This window comes from Babylonia areolata, chromosome 4, assembly GCF_041734735.1.
Source record: "Babylonia areolata isolate BAREFJ2019XMU chromosome 4, ASM4173473v1, whole genome shotgun sequence".
In the NCBI taxonomy this organism is placed as follows: Eukaryota; Metazoa; Mollusca; class Gastropoda; order Neogastropoda; family Buccinidae; genus Babylonia; species Babylonia areolata.
The window spans coordinates 37,744,988-37,766,366 of record NC_134879.1 but is presented as its reverse complement, the minus strand read 5'-3'; the positions used below and the strand labels follow the sequence as shown (position 1 = coordinate 37,766,366).

Below are 21,379 nucleotides of genomic sequence, written 5' to 3'. Positions count from 1 at the left end.
TGTGTGTTGGTGTAACACATCATCAGTGTGTGTTGGTGTACCACAGCATCAGTGTGTGTGTTGGTGTACCACAGCATGAATGTGTGTGTTGGTGTAACACATCATCAGTGTGTGTTGGTGTTCCACAGCATCAGTGTGTGTTGGTGTACCACATCATCAGTGTGTGTTGGTGTACCACAGCATCAGTGTGTGTGTTGGTGTACCACAGCATCAGTGTGTGTGTGTTGGTGTACCACAGCATGAATGTGTGTGTTGGTGTAACACATCATCAGTGTGTGTTGGTGTACCACAGCATCAGTGTGTGTGTTGGTGTACCACAGCATGAATGTGTGTGTTGGTGTAACACATCATCAGTGTGTGTTGGTGTACCACAGCATCAGTGTGTGTGTTGGTGTACCACATCATCAATGTGTGTGTTGGTGTAACACATCATCAGTGTGTGTTGGTGTACCACATCATCAGTGTGTGTTGGTGTTCCATAGCATCAGTGTGTGTTGGTGTTCCACATCATAAGTGTGTGTTGGTGTCAGCTGCTGAATGCTACATGAAAGGCATTGATTTTATTTCAGTGGTGATTAGAAAACTAACTGTTCCTGGTCTGTTTACTGAACGCTACATATGTTATGTGTTGTTAATTACTGGATTCTACATATGTTATGTGTTGTTAATTACTGAACACTACATATGTTATGTGTTGTTAATTACTGAACACTACATATGTTATGCGTTGTTAATTAATGAACGCTACATATGTTATATGTTGTTAATTACTGAAAGCTACATGTATGATGCATTGTTTGTCACTGAAATCTACATGTGTTATGTGTTATTAATTACTGTATATTTTCATGATGACCATTGTTTTTTTTTCAGTGACAACATCCTGTGTGTGCTGGACACGTTTTCCACGCCCCGGTTTTCCTACGTTCAGGAGAGAAAGAAGTTCATTCCGTCAGTCTTGGCATTGTTTGCCCTGTTTTCCTCTTCTGTCTTTCTCTCACTCTCTTTGTCTGTTCGCTCACTTCCTGTCTTCCTTTCTCTTCATCTGTCTCTCAGTTACTTCTCTTAATTTCTTTCCCTCCATCTCTCTCTGTTTGTCTGTCTTTTCTCTCTCTCTCATCCACTGTCTGCACGTTTTTACAACAATGCAGAAACAGGAAGACTGCACACTCACTCTAGGTGCTGAGACCAGTGTCAGAATGGGAAGGCTGCACCATGACTGTGAGACCAGTGTCAGAATGGGAAGGCTGCACCATGACTGTGAGACCAGTGTCAGAATGGGAAGGCTGCACCATGACTGTGAGACTGATGCTGGAATGGGAAGCCTGCACCATGACTGAGACCAGTGTCAGAATGGGAAGGCTGCACCATGACTGTGAGACCGGTGCCGGAATGGGAAGGCTGCACCATGACTGAGACTGGTGCTGGAATGGGAAGGCTGCACCATGACTGTGAGACCAGTGTCAGAATGGGAAGGCTGCATCATGACTGTGAAACTGGTGCCAGAATGGGAAGGCTGCACCATGACTGTGAGACCAGTGTCAGAATGGGAAGGCTGCACCATGACTGTGAGACCGGTGCCGGAATGGGAAGGCTGCACCATGTCTGTGAGAGTGTTGCTGGACAAAAACCAGAGAAAACAATAAAGGGAATGTGAAGCACAAGCAGCTGTACGTAGTCAGCACCTGTATCTGTTGATGGTAGTACAGCACAAGGTACTGAACAGGGTCAGGTGAACATGTGTGCGTGTGTATATAAGAAGACATTCAACAACACTGACCTGTTGCTGACAGTTTTGTTCATCAGTCCCAGCTGACAGTTAGTGTTGTGTCTTTACAGTAACTGACATCAGTGTGTGTTGACAGTAAGGGACAGTGGTGAGTGTTAACAGTAACTGACAGCGGTAGTGTGTTGACAGTAACTGACAGTGGTGTGTGTTGACAGGAACTGACAGTGGTGTGTGTTGACAGTAACTGACAGTGGTGGTGTGTGTTGACAGTAACTGATAGTGGTGTGTTTTGGCAGTAACTCCATTCTGGGATTGCCTGCCCCTGCTCTGCATGGAACCGCCATGGACAAAGCTTCCCTCTTCCTGGACCGTTACACTGTCTTACATCAGGTCAGTTGATGTCTGTTACGTCATTGTTATTTCACTGACTCCCTATTAATGTTACACCTTATTGTATCATGTCTATTGCTGCCTGTTTCTCTGCTGCATGAGATCATTTTAGGGTTGTCATACCTTGTAACATCACGTTGTTACATAAGGTCAGTTACTCTCTGTTATGCCTTGTTACATAGGCCAGTCACTGTTATACCTTGTTACTTCAGGTTAGTCACTGTTATACCCTGTTACATCAGGTCAGTCGCTGTTACACCTTGTTACATTTACATCAGTTCGGTCAATGTTGTACCTTGTTACATCAGGTCAGTGTTGTACCTTGTTACATTTACATCAGGTCAGTCACTGTTATACCCTGTTACATTTAGATCAGTTACTTTTGCATCAGGTCAGTCACTGTTATAGCTTGTTACATTTACTTAAGGTCAGTCACTGTTATACCTTGTTACATTAGGTCAGTCGCTGTTATACCTTGTTACTTCAGGTCAGTCACTGTTATACCTTGTTACTTCAGGTCAGTCACTGTTATACCTTGTTGCATCAGGTCAGTCACTGTTATACCTTGTTGCATCAGGTCAATCACTGTTATACCTTGTTACATTTACTTCGTCAGTCACTGTTATACCTTGTTACTTCAGGTCAGTCACGGTTATACTTTGATACTTCAGGTCAGTCACTGTTATACCTTGTTACTTCAGGTCAGTTGCAGCATGTTATTTCAGGTTAGGTACTGCCTGTTCAATCTCGTTACAGCACCTTGTTAAATGAGTTCAGTTACTCCCACATATATACCTTGTTACATCAGGTTAGTTGCTGCCTGTTACACCTTGATACATCAGGTCAGTTACTTCCTGCTACATCTTGTTACATCACCTTTATACATCAGTCCAGACAAAGCGGTGTGTGTGTCGATAGAGGTGTTCATATTGACAGAGGTGTGTCTGTTGATGGAGGTGTGTCTGTTGACAGACGTGTTGATGTTGACAGGTGTGTGTGTTGACAGTTGTGTGTGTTGACAGTAGTGTTAGTGTCTGTTGATGGAGGTGTGTGTGTTGACAGAGGTGTGTGTGTTGACGGAGGTGTATATGTTGACAGGTGTGTGTGTTGATGGAGGTGTGTGTTGACGGAGGTGTGTGTGTCTGTTGATGGAGGTGTGTGTGTTGACAGAGGTGTGTGTGTGTGTTGACAGAGGTGTATGTGTCTGTTGACAGAGGTGTATGTGTCTGTTGACTGAGGTGTGTGTGTTGACAGAGGTGTGTATGTCTGTTGACAGGTGTGTGTCTGTTGACTGAGGTGTATGTTTGTTGACAGAGGTGTGTGTTGACAGAGGCGTGTGTGTCTGTTGATGGTGGTGTGTGTGTTGACAAAGGTGTGTTGACCTAGGTGTGTGTGTTGACCCAGGTGTGCATGTTGACAGAGGTGTGGGTGTTGACAGTGGTGTGATTGTGTTGACAGATGTGTGGGTGTATGTTGACAGGTGTGTGTTGACAGAAGTGTATGTGTGTTGACAGAGGTGTGTGTGTGTGTTGACCTAGGTGTGTTGACAGGTGTGTGTGTGTGTGTTGACAGAGTTGTATGTGTGTTGACAGAGGTGTGTGTGTTTGTTTTGAGAGTAGTGTGTGTGTTGACAGAGAAGGGTGTGTGTGTGTTGATAGGTGTGTGTGTTTGTTGACAGAGAGGTGTTTGTTGTTGACAGAGAACCCTGCGTCATGATCTCTTCACTCCGCCCATTCTGGGGTCTCTGCCTGAAGAAGGATCCCGCAAGTTTCAGGTCAGTCTTACATACACACATGTACACACACACACACACACACACACACACACACATGCACACACACACACACACACACACACAAATTCTCGGTCTTTTGCACTCTCTCTTGCGCACACACGAGCACATGCTTGTATATTCACAGATATATGTGCACATATTTTCTTGCACATGATGTAGCAAACCTTTCTCTCTACTCAGCTGTGATGTATCTAAGGCTCACCCCCTGATTTAAAAAATACTGAAAATTGCTGTACTAACTAGCAAATAAACAAAGCATTGGATACTGAATAAATAGGAATACTAAATTGATAGAAACTGCTATACTAACTGGTGAATGAACAAAGCACTGGATGCTAAATAAATAGAAATACTAAATTGATAGAAATTGCAGTACTAACTAGCAAATAAAGCCCTGGATATTAGATAAATAGAAATACCAAACTGATAGAAATTGCAGTACTAACTGGCGAATGAACAAAGCATTGGATATTGAATAAACAGAAATGTCAAAGGTGGAAGAGGTTGGTCCATGTGGGACTCCCATGTTTGATTTTAACAGGTTCAGACTGGAAATTATCGATGATGACAGACTGGAATTGATCAGTGAGATAAGATTTGAACCAGTTGAGAACATTGCCGATGCCAAATGTAAACTGAAGACGGGGAAAGAAGGATTGAATGGTCTATTGTGTCAAAGGCGGCTGACAAGTCAAGAAGAGGGTGAGAAGGGAAATTTTTCCTGAGTCGGATGCTAGCAGTAGATTGTTCAGGTTGTGAAGGAGAGTGGTTTCGGTGCTGTGGTCAGCACGATATGCAGACTGAAGAAGGAGAAGGCATTGGAGAGTTCAGATAAAGTGTAGGCAAAAGGAAGAGGAGACTTTTTTGCAGTACCAAGAAGATTTGACATGATAGAATAAAGGGATTTGGTGGATTACCAAGAAGATTTGACATGATAGAATAAAGAGATTTGGTGTATGTGTGTGGTGTCACTGAAGGCAGCACAATGTGTGTGTGGTCACTGAAGGCAGCACAATGTGTGTGTGGTGTCACTGAAGGCAGCACAATATATGTGGTGTCAGTGAAGGCAGCACAATGTGTGTGTGGTGTCAGTGAAGGCAGCACAATGTGTGTGTGGTGTCATTGAAGGCAGCACAATGTGTGTGTGGTGTCACTGAAGGCAGCACAATATATGTGGTGTCACTGAAGGCAGCACAATGTGTGTGTGGTGTCAGTGAAGGCAGCACAATGTGTGTGTGGTGTCAGTGAAGGCAGCACAATGTGTGTGTGGTGTCAGTGAAGGCAGCACAATGTGTGTGTGGTGTCAATGAAGGCAGCACAATGTGTATGTGTGTGGTGTCAGTGAAGGCAGCACAATGTATGTGTGGTGTCAGTGAAGGCAGCACAATGTGTGTGTGGTGTCACTGAAGGCAGCACAATGTGTGTGTGGTGTCACTGAATGCAGCACAATGTGTGTGTGTTGTCAGTGAAGGCAGCACAATGTATGTGTGGTGTCATTGAAGGCAGCACAATGTGTGTGTGGTGTCAGTGAAGGCAGCACAATGTGTGTGTGGTGTCAGTGAAGGCAGCACAATGTATGTGTGGTGTCAGTGAAGGCAGCACAATGTGTGTGTGGTGTCACTGAAGGCAGCACAATGTATGTGTGGTGTCAGTGAAGGCAGCACAATGTATGTGTGTGGTGTCATGGAAGGCAGCACAATGTGTGTGTGGTGTCACTGAAGGCAGCACAATGTATGTGTGGTGTCAGTGAAGGCAGCACAATGTATGTGTGTGGTGTCATGGAAGGCAGCACAGTGTGTGTGATGTGTCACTGAAGGCAGCACAATGTATGTGATGTGTCACTGAAGGCAGCAGATTGTGTTGTGCCACTGACAGCTCAATGTTTGTGTTGTGTCACTGACAGCTGAAGCCCCTGGAGTACTTGAAGGGAACAACAGCCACTGTGAAGGACGTCATCGTGCTGGGCATGCTGACTCAACTCAAAGAGGTTGGTCTCTTTATGGTCACTCTGACACAACAACTGAAAGAGATTCATCTTTTTCTGGTCACTCTGACACAACTCAAAGAGGTTGGTCTCTTTCTGGTCACTCTGACACAACTCAAAGAGGTTGGTCTCTTTCAGGTCAGTCTGACACAACTCAGAGAGGATGGTCTCTTTCTGGTCACTCTGACACAACTCAAAGAGGTTGGTCTCTTTTGGTCACTCTGACACAACTCAAAGAGGTTGGTCTCTTTATGGTCACTCTGACACAACAACTGAAAGAGATTCATCTTTTTCTGGTCACTCTGACACAACTCAAAGAGGTTGGTCTCTTTCTGGTTACTGACACAACTCGGTTGGTCTCTTTCTGGTCCCTCTGACATAACTCAAAGAGGTTGGTCTCTTTCTGGTCACTCTGACACAACTCAAAGAGGTTGGTCTCTTTCTGGTCACTCTGACACAACTCAAAGAGGTTGGTCTCTTTCAGGTCACTCTGACACAACTCAGAGAGGATGGTCTCTTTCTGGTCACTCTGACACAACTCAAAGAGGTTGGTCTCTTTCTGGTCACTCTGACACAACTCAAAGAGGTTGGTCTCTTTCTGGTCACTCCGACACAACTCAGAGAGGTCACTCAGAGGGTGGTCTGTCAGTTGATGTTAGTCTGTATTTTGTGTGATTTGACTGGAACTGTGATGACTGTGCCAGTTTATTTTGTGTGATTTCATATGAACTGTGATGATGATGTCAGTGTATTTTGTGTGATTTCATCAGATGATGATGTCAGTGTATTTTGTGTGATTTCATCAGATGATGATGTCAGTGTATTTTTTGTGTGATTTCATATGAACTGTGATGATGATGTCAGTATATTTTGTGTGTTTTCATCAGAACTGTGTTGATGTCAGTATATTTTGTGTGATTCATCAGAACTGTGATGATGTCAGTGTATTTTGTGTGATTTCATCAGAACTGTTACGATGATGTCAGTGTATTTTGTGTGACTGTGTCAGTATGTATTTTGTGTGATTTCATCAGAACTGTGTTGATGGTGTCAGTATATTTTGTATGATTGTATCAGATGATGGATGATGTCAGTGTATTTTGTGTGATTTCATCAGAACTGTGATAATGATGTCAGGGCATTGATAGTGAAGGTAGAACAGTACATATGTGCATGTAGAACAGTGTGTACTGTATACACCGATTGCACTGTGCAGATAGAATAGTGTGTAGTGTATACACCCATTGCACTGTGCAGATAGAATAGTGTGTAGTGTATACACCCATTGTACTGTGCAGATAGAATAGTGTGTAGTGTATACACCCATTGCACTGTGCAGATAAAATAGTGTGTACTGATACATCCATTGCACTGTGCAGGTACAACAGTGTGCACTGTACACATCCATTGCACTGTGCAGATAGAATAGTGTGTAGTGTATACACCCATTGTACTGTGCAGATAGAATAGTGTGTAGTGTATACACCCATTGTACTGTGCAGGTAGAACAGTGTGCACTGTATACACCCATTGTACTGTGCAGGTAGAACAGTGTAATATATACACCCATTGTACTGTGCAGGTAGAACAGTGTAATGTATACACCCATTGTACTGTGCAGGTAGAACAGTGTAATGTATACACCCATTGTACTGTGCAGGTAGAACAGTGTAATGTATACACCCATTGTACTGTGCAGGTAGAACAGTGTAATGTATACACCCATTGTACTGTGCAGGTAGAACAGTGTAATGTATACACCCATTGTACTGTGCAGGTAGAACAGTGTAATGTATACACCCATTGTACTGTGCAGGTAGAACAGTGTGCACTGTATACACCCATTGTACTGTGCAGGTAGAACAGTGTAATATATACACCCATTGTTATGTGCAGGGTCAGTGGCACCTTGAGGATCCCACAGGATCAGTACAACTGGACCTGTCCCAGGCCATATCCTTTGTGGATGTGGGTGTGTGTGTGTACTCTGAAACTGTGATATAGACACCCATTGGAAGAGGTTAACTTTTTTTTTCGTCTTGTACCTTCATGTAAGCCATTTCAGTCTGGTTACTCTCGCCACTCATTGTGACACCCTCCCCAGGTGCTGTAGAGAGTGTCTATCGATATAAGGACTTTGTACAGAGGAGTGTCTACAGAGAGGGCCTATGAATATACATATTTTGCATCAAATTGTCTGCAGAGTGGGCCTACAAATATAAGGATTTTGCACAAAATCATCTCTATTGGGCCTATGGATATAAGGATTTTGCACAAAATTGTCTCTTCAGTGAGGGCTTATCAATGTAAGGATTTTGCACAAAATTATCTCTAAATATAGGGCCTATAACAGTAACTATAAGGATTTTGCACAAAATTCTCTTCAGTGAGGGTGTATAACTATAAGGTTTTTGCACAAAAATGTCTCTTCAGTGAGGTCCTTATAAGGATTTTGCACAAAATGGTCTCTTCAGAGAGGGCCTTATAAGGATTTAGTACAAAATTGTCTCCTCAGAGAGGGCCTTATAAGGATTTAGTACAAAATTGTCTCTTCAGAGAGGGCCTTATAAGGATTTAGTACAAAATTGTCTCCTCAGAGAGGGCCTTATAAGGATTTAGTACAAAATTGTCTCTTCAGAGAGGGCCTATTGGCACTTGGTACAGAGGGGCCTCCTCAGAGTGCCTGTGTATATAAGGACATGCTACAGAGAGAGCTCTGCTGCACACAGATATAAGGAACTGCTACAGAAGATTGTCTACAGAGAGAGCACTACTGCACACAGATATAAGGAACTGCTACAGAAGATTGTCTATAGAAAGAGCACTGCTGCACACAGATATAAGGACTTGCTACAGAAGAGTGCCTATAGAGAGGGCATTGCTGCATACAAAGATAAGGACTCTACAGAGGGGTGCCTTTTCACAGAGGACATTTATTTCAGAGAAACCATTACTACAAGTGATGATGATAAAGTGTAAAAGCCTGCATGAGTCCTTAACATGTGCACAGTTTTCATGTGGGGCTGTTTGCTGAGAACTGCTTTGTGCTGGCTGAGGGCTGGTATGAAGATGGCGTTTTTCATGTGGAGGCCTTGGGCTTTCCCCCTTCAGAGCCTGCCAAAACCACCAGGTAAACATTGGGACAGCCACGACTTGACAGCGTGTATGTTGACAAGTGAATGCACCCAGACATGGTATGTGTTGACAGGTGAATGATGACCCAGACATAGTGTGTGTTGACAGGTAGGATGACCCAGACATAGTGTGTGTTGACAGGTGAATGCACCCAGACATAGTGTGTGTTGACAGGTAAATGATGACCCAGACATAGTGTGTATTGACAGGTAAATGATGACCCAGACATAGTGTGTTTTGACAGGTAAATGATGACCCAGACAGTGTGTGTTGACAGGTAAATGATGACCCAGACATAGTGTGTTTTGACAGGTAAATGATGACCCAGACACAGTGTGTTGACAGGTAAATGATGACCCAGACACAGTGTGTTGACAGGTAAATGATGACCCAGACATGGTGTATGTTGACAGGTAAATGATGACCCAGACATGGTGTATGTTGACAGGTAAATGATGACCCAGACATGGTGTATGTTGACAGGTAAATGATGACCCAGACATGGTGTATGTTGACAGGTAAATGATGACCCAGACACAGTGTGTTGACAGGTAAATGATGACCCAGACATGGTGTATGTTGACAGGTAAATGATGACCCAGACATAGTGTGTGTTGACAGGTAAATGATGACCCAGTCACAGTGTGTTGACAGGTAAATGATGACCCAGACATGGTGTATGTTGACAGGTAAATGATGACCCAGACATGGTGTATGTTGACAGGTAAATGATGACCCAGACATGGTGTATGTTGACAGGTAAATGATGACCCAGACATAGTGTGTGTTGACAGGTAAATGATGACCCAGACACAGTGTGTTGACAGGTAAATGATGACCCAGACATGGTGTATGTTGACAGGTAAATGATGACCCAGACATGGTGTATGTTGACAGGTAAATGATGACCCAGACATAGTGTGTGTTGACAGGTAAATGATGACCCAGTCATGTATGTTGACAGGTGAATGATGACCCAGACATGGTGTGTATTGACAGGTGAATGATGACCAGACAGTGTGTGTGTGTGTGTGTGTTAAGCCTGCCATAATCACTATGTTAACATTGGAACAGCCAGATCTTGACCTTCATGGACAGATCAACTCTGATACCTGCATCCAAACCTGCCTACCATTACAATTTTCTGTAGTTCCAATGGAAATTGGTATTTAAAAAAAAAAAAAAAAAAAAGTATGGGACTATGGTCACAGGTGTGAGAATACAGTTTTCGTGTGATGGAAAACTATATTGTCTTGTGCAGCCTGACTTTGGCATGGCTACACCATCGTTACAAAGATGTTCACTTCTGGCACTCAAGATGGTGACAAAGGAAGCGAAATGAGTCCATGAGACTGACAGTGAAGACAGTGATGTAGAAAACAGAAAAAAGATAATTCATCTTTCAAGAAGAAGGCTGGACAAAACTTCTGAGCTGAGTATTCGGAGACATATCCTGTACTCAAAGTGAGCAGAAAGCCCTGGAGTTTGCTCGCTGTACGGCTTGCCGATGTGGTTGTTAGTGTTGCACATGGCAGATTTGATGACTGCTGGTGACACATGGAGACAAAGAAACACATCAGTGTGGCGACTGTACCAAAGTCAGCCCAGGCAAAAGCAGATTGCGGGCCTTCTATTAAAGATCGAACTTGGATCAGAAATGTAATGGTTGAACTCCTGGCAAAATACCCTTTTTTAGATTTATGATTGCTGACGAAATGACTGAGGCACTTCTAAGTTGATTTTTTTGTTTTTGATTTCTTGTATGTATAGCTCTGGCCATGCAATTAGATTTTGAATTCTCTCTCTCTCTCTTTCCTGATTCTGTTGAGATTTGCCAGTGCGCGAGTTCATATTATAAGAATGTTCTTGCTATTGATATGTTTATCCAGTTTGTACACTCCAACCCCGACCCCCGACCGCACCAGACCCTGCCCCTCAACCCCCCCCCCCCCCCCATGCCCCCTCTTCCCATGTGTTTGTATAATGACCTGAGGCCGATGTACAATAAACCCTTTGTCTTGTCTTCTCTCTCTCTCTTTCTCTCTCTCTCTCTCTCTCTCTCTTTCTCTCATGCAGTGTGTGCGCGTGTCAGAAAGACATTTTTCCCTCTCCTTCTTTTTCTGTCTTGTGTACTATTTGTGTGTGTGTGTGTGTGTGTACATAGCTTATGCTGAGACATGGACACTGATCACGGTTGAAAAAATATAGCACAAGTTAAGTACAACTGATAGAAGTCCCCAAACAACTGAAAATTGGCATTCATGGGATTAAAAAATACTGAAGGATATTTTAGGGGGTAGGCAGGTGTGCTGTATGATATATCTGTATGCCATCAGTCCCCTGAAGTCAATACACAGGACAGGTGTGCTATATCTGTATGCCATCAGTCCCCTGAAGTCAATACATAGGTCAGGTTTGCTGTATATGTATGCCATCAGTCCTTTGATGTCAATACACAGGACAGGTGTGCTGTATCTGTATGCCATCAGTCCTCTGAAGTCAACACATGGGACAGGTGTGCTATATCTGTATGCCATCAGTCCTCTGAAGTCAACACACGGGACAGGTGTGCTATATCTATATGCCATCAGTCCTCTGAAGTCAATACACAGGACAGGTGTGCAACATCTGTATGCCATCAGTCCTCTGAAGTCAATACACAGGACAGGTGTGCAACATCTGTATGCCATCAGTCCCCAGAAGTCAATATACAGCACTTGCACTTTACCAGTAGTTACCACTAGTTGTATCAGAAACATTTTGATACCATTAACAGAGTTACTTAGCAGGTAGATAAACAACTATAATGTAATGTGACCTTTCTCTTCACAAGCTGTGGGTAAATATTGCATCATTTTACCTCTCCAGAAAACTTAGACAGGTAGACATGGGTAACATGGTCAGTAACTGAAAGATATCCATAATGTATGAGGGATTACATGATCTCAGCTCCATGTATGAGGGATTACATGATCTCAGCTGCATAATATATGAGGGATTACATGATCTCAGTTGCATAATGTATGAGGGATTACATGATCTCAGCTGCATAATGTATGAGGGATTACATGATCTCAGCTGCATAATGTATGAAGGATTACATGATCTCAGCTGCGTGATGTATGAGGGGCTGAAATCAGGACTGAAGTGGTGAAGTGTGTTGTGGTTTCAGAGCGTACTTTGGCAAGATGAAGTATGTCATGGCTTCAGGGTGTAAATCAGGACTGAAGTGGTGAAGTGTGTTGTGGTTTCAGAGCATACTTTGGCAATGTGAATTTCTTTGGAGGACCATCCAGCACTTGCTGCAAGTCGTCGGTCAAACTGCAGCAGACAGAGCAGGACAACACTGACGCCATGCTGGTCTTCATTGCTGACCTCTGGCTGGACAGTACAAAGGTCAGTCCTGGTTTGGCATCTGGTCAGAGTGCTGGTTCACTGTCTGTGGTCAGAGTGCTGGTTCACTGTCTGTGGTTCACTGTCCGTGGTCTGAATGCTGGTTCACTGTCCGTGGTCTGAATGGTATAGCGTCTGATCTGAACGCTGGTTCACTGGTCTGAATGCTGGTTTTGTGTCTGTGGTGAAAGTTGACCAAACATTAACAGGTGTTGACAATTGCATAATTACGCAGATGTTATCTGTCAACAGGTGATTGATGACCCAGACATAGTATATGTTGACAGGTGAATGATTACCCAGACATGGTGTGTGTTGACAGGTGAACGATTACCCAGACATGGTGTGTGTTGACAGGTGAATGATGACCCCGAAATGATGTGCGCTGACAGGTGAATGATGACTCAGACATAGTATATGTTGACAGGTGAATGATTACCCAGACATGGTGTGTGTTGGCAGGTGAATGATTACCCAGACATGGTGTGTGTTGACAGGTGAATGATTACCCAGACATGGTGTGTGTTGACAGGTGAATGATGACCCCGACATGATGTGTGCTGACAGGTGAATGATGACCCAGATATTCGTTTGCCAGATGTATATTAGTGTGCAGGTGATGGAGAGATGATGATGTTAATGATCAGTGGCAGAATGTGCAGGTGATGGAGAGTTGATGAAGATGATGAGCGATGGCTGTGTCTGTGTGCAGGTGATGGAAAAGCTGAGGGAGTTGTTCTGTGGGTTTTGTGACAGTCCACCCGTGGCCTTCATCCTGTGTGGCCACTTTCTGTCCTGTCCTGCCGGCCAGGGTCACCTCAAGGCCATGAAAGGTCACTGCTGTGTCACATGATTCTTTGTCATGTTTTGTGTTGTTCACACACGAAAGGTCACTGCTGTGTCACATGATTGTACTTTATGTCGTCCACACCTGAAAGGTCACTGCTGTGTCATGTGACTCTTTGTCATGCTTTGTGTCGTCCACACCTGAAAGGTCACTGCTGTGTCACATGATTGTACTTTATGTCGTCCACACCTGAAAGGTCACTGCTGTGTCATGTGACTCTTTGTCATGCTTTGTGTCGTCCACACATGAAAGGTCACTGCTGTGTCACGTGATTGTATTTTGTGTCGTCCACACATGAAAGGTCACTGCTGTGTCACGTGATTGTATTTTGTGTCGTCCACACATGAAGGGTCACTGCTGTGTCACATGATTCTTTGTCATGCTTTTGTTGTTCACACCTGAAAGGTCACTGCTGTGTCTTGTGATTCTTTATCATGCTTTGTGCCGTTCACACCTGAAAGGTCATGGCTGTGTCATGTGATTCTTTGTCATGCTTTGTATCGTTCACACCTGAAAGGTCACCAAAGAAAGTTGACAGATGTGTATTGACAGAGGTGGGGGGGGGGGGGGGGTGTTGATGGAGATGTGTGTGGCAGAGTGTGCATTGACAGATTGGAAGTGTGCAAACTGAAGGGTTGTTCATTGACAGAGATGACATGTTTTGACAGAGGGGGATGTGTGATGACAGAGGGGATGACAGAGTGGATGTGTGATGACAGGGGGAATGTGTGATGACAGAGGGGGGATGTGTGGTGACAGAGGGGATGACAGAGTGGGTGCGTGATGACAGAGGGGATGACAGAGTGGATGTGTGATGACAGGGGGGATGTGTGATGACAGAGTGGATGTGTGGTGACAGAGGGGATGACAGAGTGGATGTGTGATGACAGAGGGGATGACAGAGTGGATGTGTGATGACAGAGGGGATGACAGAGTGGATGTGTGATGACAGAGGGGATGACAGAGTGGATGTGTGATGACAGGGGGGATGTGTGATGACAGAGTGGATGTGTGATGACAGAGGGGATGTGTGATGACAGGGGGATGTGTGATGACAGAGGGGATGTGTGATGACAGGGGGGATGTGTGATGACAGGGGGATGTGTGATGACAGAGGGGATGTGTGATGACAGAGGGGATGTGTGATGACAGAGGGGATGACAGAGGGAATGTGTGATGACAGGGGGGATGTGTGATGACAGAGGGGATGTGTGATGAGGGGATGTGTGATGACAGAGGGGATGACAGGGGGAATGTATGGTGACAGGGGGGATGTGTGATGACAGAGGGGATGTGTGATGACAGAGGGGATATGTGACGACAGAGGGAATGACAGAGGGGATGTGTGATGACAGAGGGGAGGGGGGGTGATGACAGAGGGGATATGTGATGACAGAGGGGATGTGTGATGACAGAGGGAATGTGTGATGACAGAGGGGATGTGTGATGACAGAGGGGATGTGTGACGACAGAGGGGATGTGTGATGACATGTGTGATGATAGAGGGAATGTGTGATGACAGAGGGGATGTGTGATGACAGAGGGGATGTGTGACAACAGAGGGGATGTGTGATGACATGTGTGATGATAGAGGGAATGTGTGATGACAGAGGGGATGTGTGACGACAGAGGGGATGTGTGATGACAGAGGGAATGTGTGACGACAGAGGGGATGTGTGATGACAGAGGGGATGTGTGATGACAGAGGGAATGTGTGACGACAGAGGGGATGTGTGATGACAGAGGGGATGTGTGACATGTGTGATGACAGAGGGGATGTGTGATGACATGTGTGATGACAGAGGGGATGTGTGATGACAGAGCGGATGTGTGATGACAGAGGGGATGTGTGATGACAGAGCGGATGTGTGATGACAGAGCGGATGTGTGATGACAGAGGGGATGTGTGATGACAGAGGGGATGTGTGATGACAGAGGGGATGTGTGATGACAGAGGGGATGTGTGATGACAGAGGGGATGTGTGATGACAGAGGGGATGACAGAAGGGATGTGTGATGATGGGATGTGTGATGACATACGTGATGTGTGTTTACAGAGGGATTCCGTGCCCTTGGCGACATGCTGGCAGAGTTCCCTGCCCTGACGTCCAACAGCAAGTTCATCTTTGTGCCGGGTCCCCAGGATGCTGGCCACCCCCTCATCCTGCCCAGGTGACCTCTGACCCCATCCCAGCACCCCCTCATCCTGCCCAGGTGACCTCTCACCCCTTCCCACCACCCTCTCATCCTGCCCAGGTGACCTCTCACCCCTTCCCACCATGCTATGTGCACTGCCAGGCCCCACACACATCACTGTGGTCTGTATCAGTGTGTGCCACCACGGTGTGCTGCCTCTTAGTACACAGCAGTGTACAGAACTGTATGACACAGCAGCACAGAATTGTATGCCACCACAGTGTGCTGCCTCTTAGTACACAGCAATGCAGAGATTTGTATGACAGACACAGATATGCACAGAACTGTGTGACACAGCAATGCACAGAACTTGACAGGACAGTGGGTGTCACCAGTGTGGGTGTTACAGACCATTGTCAGTATGCGTCATAGACCATTGTCAGTGTGGGTGTTATAGACTGTATTAGTGTTAAGTGTGGGTGTTACAGACCATTGTCAGTGTTCAGTGTGGGTGTTACCATTGTCAGTGTTGTGCTATGGACCGAGTCAGTGTTCTACAGATCAGTGTTTAGTATGGGTGTTACAGACGGTGTCAGTATGGATGTTACATACCACATTAGTGTTAAGTGTGGGTGTTACAGACCATTTTCAGTGTTCAGTGTGCATGTTACAGACCATTGTCAGTTGTCAGTGTGGGTGTTACAGACCATGTCAGTATGGGTGTTACAGATCATGTCAGTGTTCAGTATCGGTGTTACAAACCGTTATCAGTGTTCAGTGCTGGTGTTATTGACCTTTGTCAGCGTAGGTGTTACAGACCATGTCTGTGTGGGTGTTATGGACCGTGTCAGTGTTCAGTTTGGGTGTTACAGACCGGCCATTCCTAACTGTGTGACGGAAGAGCTGAGGAACAAAGTTCCAGGCGCCATCTTCACCTCCAACCCCTGTCGTGTGCAGTACTGCACCCAGCATATTGTGGTCCTGAGGGAAGACATCGTCACCAAAATGTGTCGCCACTGTCTGCGCTTCCCCTCTGATGGGGACATCCCCACACATGTATGTGTGTCTTTATCCACTTCCCTCTGACATCCCCACACATGTACGTGTGTCTTTATCCACTTCCCTCTGATGTTGACATCCCCACACATGTATGTCTTTTTTTATCCACTTCCCTCTAATGTTGACATCCCCACACATGTATGTGTGTGTTTATCCACTTCCCTCTGATGTTGACATCCCCACACATGTGCATGTGTCTTTATCCACCTCCATCTGATGGGGACATCCCCACACATGTATGTGTGTCTTTATCCACTTCCCTCTGACATCCCCACACATGTATGTGTCTTTATCCACTTCCCTCTGATGTTGACATCCCCACACATGTATGTGTGTCTTTATCCACTTCCCTCTGACATCCCCACACATGTACGTGTGTCTTTATCCACTTCCCTCTGACATCCCCACACATGTGCATGTGTCTTTATCCACTTCCCTCTGATGTTGACACCCCCACACATGTACGTGTGTCTTTATCCACTTCCCTCTGATGTTGACATCCCCACACATGTATGTGTCTTTATCCACTTCCCTTTGATGTTGACATCCCCACACATGTATATGTGTCTTTATCCACTTCCCTCTGATGTTGACATCCCCACACATGTATGTGTCTTTATCCACTTCCCTCTGATGTTGACATCCCCACACATGTATGTGTGTCTTTAGTTTATCCACTTCCCTTTGATGTTGACATTCCCACACATGTATGTGTCTTTATCCACTTCCCTTTGATGTTGACATCCCCACACATGTGTGTGTGTCTTTATCCACTGCCCTTTGATGTTGACATCCCCACACATGTATGTGTGTCTTTTTTTTATCCATTTCCCTCTAATGTTGACATCCCCACACATGTATGTGTGTCTTTATCCACTTCCCTCTGATGTTGACATCCCCACACATGTGCATGTGTCTTTATCCACCTCCCTCTGATGGGGACATCCCCACACATGTACGTGTGTCTTTATCCACTTCCCTCTGATGTTGACATCCCCACACATGTATGTGTGTCTTTATCCACTTCCCTCTGATGTTGACATCCCCACACATGTATATGTGTCTTTATCCACTTCCCTTTGAATTTGACATCCCCACACATGTACGTGTGTCTTTATCCACTTCCCTCTGATGTTGACATCCCCACACATGTATGTGTGTCTTTATCCACTTCCCTCTGATGTTGACATCCCCACACATGTACGTGTGTGTTTATCCACTTCCCTCTGATGTTGACATCCCCACACATGTACGTGTGTCTTTATCCACTTCCCTCTGATGTTGACATCCCCACACATGTACGTGTGTCTTTATCCACTTCCCTCTGATGTTGACATCCCCACACATGTACGTGTGTCTTTATCCACTTCCCTCTGATGTTGACATCCCCACACATGTACGTGTGTCTTGATCCACTTCCCTCTGATGTTGACATCCCCACGCATGTACGTGTGTGTTTATCCACTTCCCTCTGATGTTGACATCCCCACACATGTATATGTGTCTTTATCCACTTCTCTCTGATGTTGACATCCCCACACATGTACGTGTGTCTTTATCCACTTCCCTCTGATGTTGACATCCCCACACATGTACGTGTGTCTTTATCCACTTCCCTCTGATGTTGACATCCCACACATGTATGTGTGTCTTTATCCACTTCCCTTTGATGTTGACATCCCCACACATGTATATGTGTCTTTATCCACTTCCCTCTGACATACCCACACATGGAATGATGGCCAAGAGGTAATGCATCCGCCTAGGAAGCGAGAGAATCTGAGTGCACTGGTTCGAATCACGGCTCAGCCGCCGATATTTTATCCCCCTCCACTAGACCTTGAGTGGTGGTCTGGACGCTAGTCATTCGGATGAGATGATAAACCAAGGTCCCATGTACAGCATGCACTTAGCGCGTGTAAAAGAACCCGTGGCAAGAAAAGGGTTGTTTCTGACAAAATTCTGTAGAAAAATCCACTTTGATAGGAAAAACAAATAAAAATGCATGCAGGAAAAAAACACACACAAAAAATGTGTGGCGCTGTAGTGTAGTGACACGCTGTCCCTGGGGAGAACAGCCCGAATTTCACACATAGAGATCTGTTGTGATAAAAGCAAATACAAATACAAATGTACATGTGTCTTCATCCACTTCCCTCTGACATCCCCACACATGTACGTGTGTCTTATCCCACAACAGTGACAGTGTAACTTGTCAGTCTTCCTGAATGACTAAAATCTTTTCAGTTGTAGTCTTTATGAGAATATCATCTCCACATCTGTAGCATTTATGATTATAACATCTCTTCATTTGTAGTCTCTCTGATTATATCATCTCTACATGTGTAGTCTTTATGATAATAACATCTCAAGTTCAGTCTGTGATTATATCATGATCTCCACATGTGTAGTCTCTATGATTATAACATCTCTAAATGTGTAGGTGTTTATGATTATAACATCTCTTCATATGTAGTTTTTATGATTATAACATCTCTACATATGTAGTCTTTATCATAAAAATGATTAATATTTCTGCATGTGGGGGTCTTTATAACTATAACATCTCTTCCTTTGAAGTCTTTATAATTATGTCTTCATGTGTAGTCTTTGTGATTATAGCACCTCTTCATGTGTTGTCTTTTGTTTATGGTTATAAGTATGATCAGCAGTGTGGTGTCAATGTGATCAGCAGTGTGGTGTCAGTGTATATCGGTGTGGTCAGTTGTGTGATGTCAGTCTGATGGCTGTGTGATGTCAGTGTATGATGTCAGTGTGATCGGCAGTGGGATGTCAGTGTATGATGTCAGTGTATGATGTCAGTGTATGATTGTAGCCGTGTTACCTGAACCAAGTGGTTATTCAAGGGGACGGTACAAAAGAACTATTGATGATTTGCTGTATTAACGGATAGACAAGAATTCCCGCGCACAGGCCACGAACATATAGAGGCCAGTCACAAATGGGGTTTTCCTATTGTTTTATTTACAATAGTTATAAGAACATAAGAAAAGAAGACAAATAATGAGAGAAGAATAGAAGAGAAGATATAAGAAGAGAAGATATAAAAAGAGAAGACAGTGCAGCGATACATAGCAAGATGTTGCCATTGTGGGAACACACATGACACACACTCGCACACCTCACTCACTAGGGACTGCAAAGACAATCACGTGTGCTGCAAAGCAAATCGGCTCAAATCAGGCCAAATCCGAGGACAACTGTTTCTTACAAGGTGTTCAGTGACAGATTTCTAAATGATTCCTGAACCGATTTACATCGGATAAGTTGCAAAAGAAAGAGCTCAACGCCTACTTTCTAATGAGTATAAAATGAAGTGTTGATTATTTACGATAAATTTATGATATTAATTTAAGTCAGTTTTAACGAGCTCGTTGCTGAAAATTACAAACTGCGTTAAATCAGTTTAATGTAGGCAAACATAAATGGAATAGATTTAAAGATGGAATCGCGACGATTCTGCCAGTAGAAAATACTTGGAGTTTATTGATCCGACAAAAGATATATTAATTAAATACGGTGGAGCAGAAAAACAGATTCCAGCTGAGCCAATAGTGTACTGCGACGCGACACTGGTCGAGCTGTGAGTAGGTTGTCTGGCGAGGAGGACAAAATGACGTAAGCGGCTTTGCATTCAAACAGGGAATGGCGTCACACAATCTGCACGGGCCGTTGGAAGTCCAGTGGGTTAGTTGCGAAAAACGTCGTCTGATTTAGCTTGTGTGTGAAACAGTTTTTGAACCAAGTAGAACGCTTGGTTACATGATGTCAGTGTGATCAGCAGGGGGATGTCAGTGTATGAGTGTGATCAGCAGTGGGATGTCATTGTGATCAGCAGTTGGGTATCAGTGTATGATGTCAGTGTGGTCAGCAGTGGGATATCAGTGTATGTCAGTGTATGATGTCAGTGTGATCAGCAGGGGGATGTCAGTGTGATCAGCACTGGTGTGATCAGTGGTGATATCGGTGTGATCAGTGGTGTGATATCTGTGTGATCAGTGGTGTGATATCAGTGTGATCAGTGGTGTGATATCAGTGTGATCAGTGGTGTGTGATCAGTGGTGTGATGTCAGTGTGATCAGCAGTGTTGTGTCAGTGTGATTGGCAGTATTCTGTCAGTGGGATGTCAGTGTGATCGGCAGTGGGATGTCAATGTATGATGTCAGTGTGATCAGCAGTGCGATGTCAGTGTATTATGTAAGTGGGGTGTCAGTAGGATATCAGTGTGGGATGTCAGTGTATGATGTCAGTGTGATCAGCAGTGTGGTCAGTGGTGTGATGTCAGTGTGGTCAGTGGTGTGATGTCAGTGTGGTCAGTGGTGTGAGGTCAGTGATTAGCAGCGTGATGTCAGTGTGGTCAGTGGTGTGATGTCAGTGTGATCAGCGATGTGATGGCTGTTTGCAGTTTGCCAAGACACTGGTCAGTCAAGGTCACCTGTGTCCCCTGCCCCTGGCGGTCTGCCCAGTGTACTGGGCGTACGACAGTGGTCTGCGCCTCTACCCCCTCCCCGACCTGTTGGTCTGTGCTGACAAGTTTGACGCCTTTACCCGACAGTCTGCAGACTGCACCATCACCAATCCTGTAAGATTGACACACAGGGTTAGGGTTCAGTTCTGTTGACTGCACCGTCACCAATCCTGTAAGATTGCTGACAGAGGGCTAGGGTTCAAGTCTGTTGACTGCATCGTCACCAATTCTGTAAGATTGACACACAGGGTTAGGGTTCAAGTCTGTTGACTGCACCGTCACCAATTCTGTAAGATTGACACACAGGGTTAGGGCTCAGTTCTGTTGACTGCACCATCACCAATCCTGTAAGATTGACACACAGGTTTAGGGTTCAAGTCTGTTGACTGCACCGTCACCAATTCTGTAAGATTGACACACAG

The 21,379-nt window shown here is 44.7% G+C and overlaps 1 protein-coding gene across 1 annotated transcript in view; it reads left to right on the top strand.

Moving 5' to 3' along the window:
• LOC143281139 (DNA polymerase epsilon subunit 2-like) overlaps window positions 1-21,379 on the top strand; it is a 29,106-nt gene that overhangs the window by 2,244 nt on the left and 5,483 nt on the right. Inside the window, exons 4-14 of the mRNA XM_076586138.1 lie at window positions 874-951; window positions 2,026-2,119; window positions 3,819-3,893; window positions 5,818-5,901; window positions 7,795-7,852; window positions 8,908-9,028; window positions 12,288-12,429; window positions 13,139-13,259; window positions 15,331-15,445; window positions 16,282-16,465; window positions 20,895-21,071. Of these exons, the coding sequence (XP_076442253.1) occupies window positions 874-951; window positions 2,026-2,119; window positions 3,819-3,893; window positions 5,818-5,901; window positions 7,795-7,852; window positions 8,908-9,028; window positions 12,288-12,429; window positions 13,139-13,259; window positions 15,331-15,445; window positions 16,282-16,465; window positions 20,895-21,071 (1,249 nt within the window). The remainder of the gene's footprint in view (window positions 1-873; window positions 952-2,025; window positions 2,120-3,818; window positions 3,894-5,817; window positions 5,902-7,794; window positions 7,853-8,907; window positions 9,029-12,287; window positions 12,430-13,138; window positions 13,260-15,330; window positions 15,446-16,281; window positions 16,466-20,894; window positions 21,072-21,379) is intronic.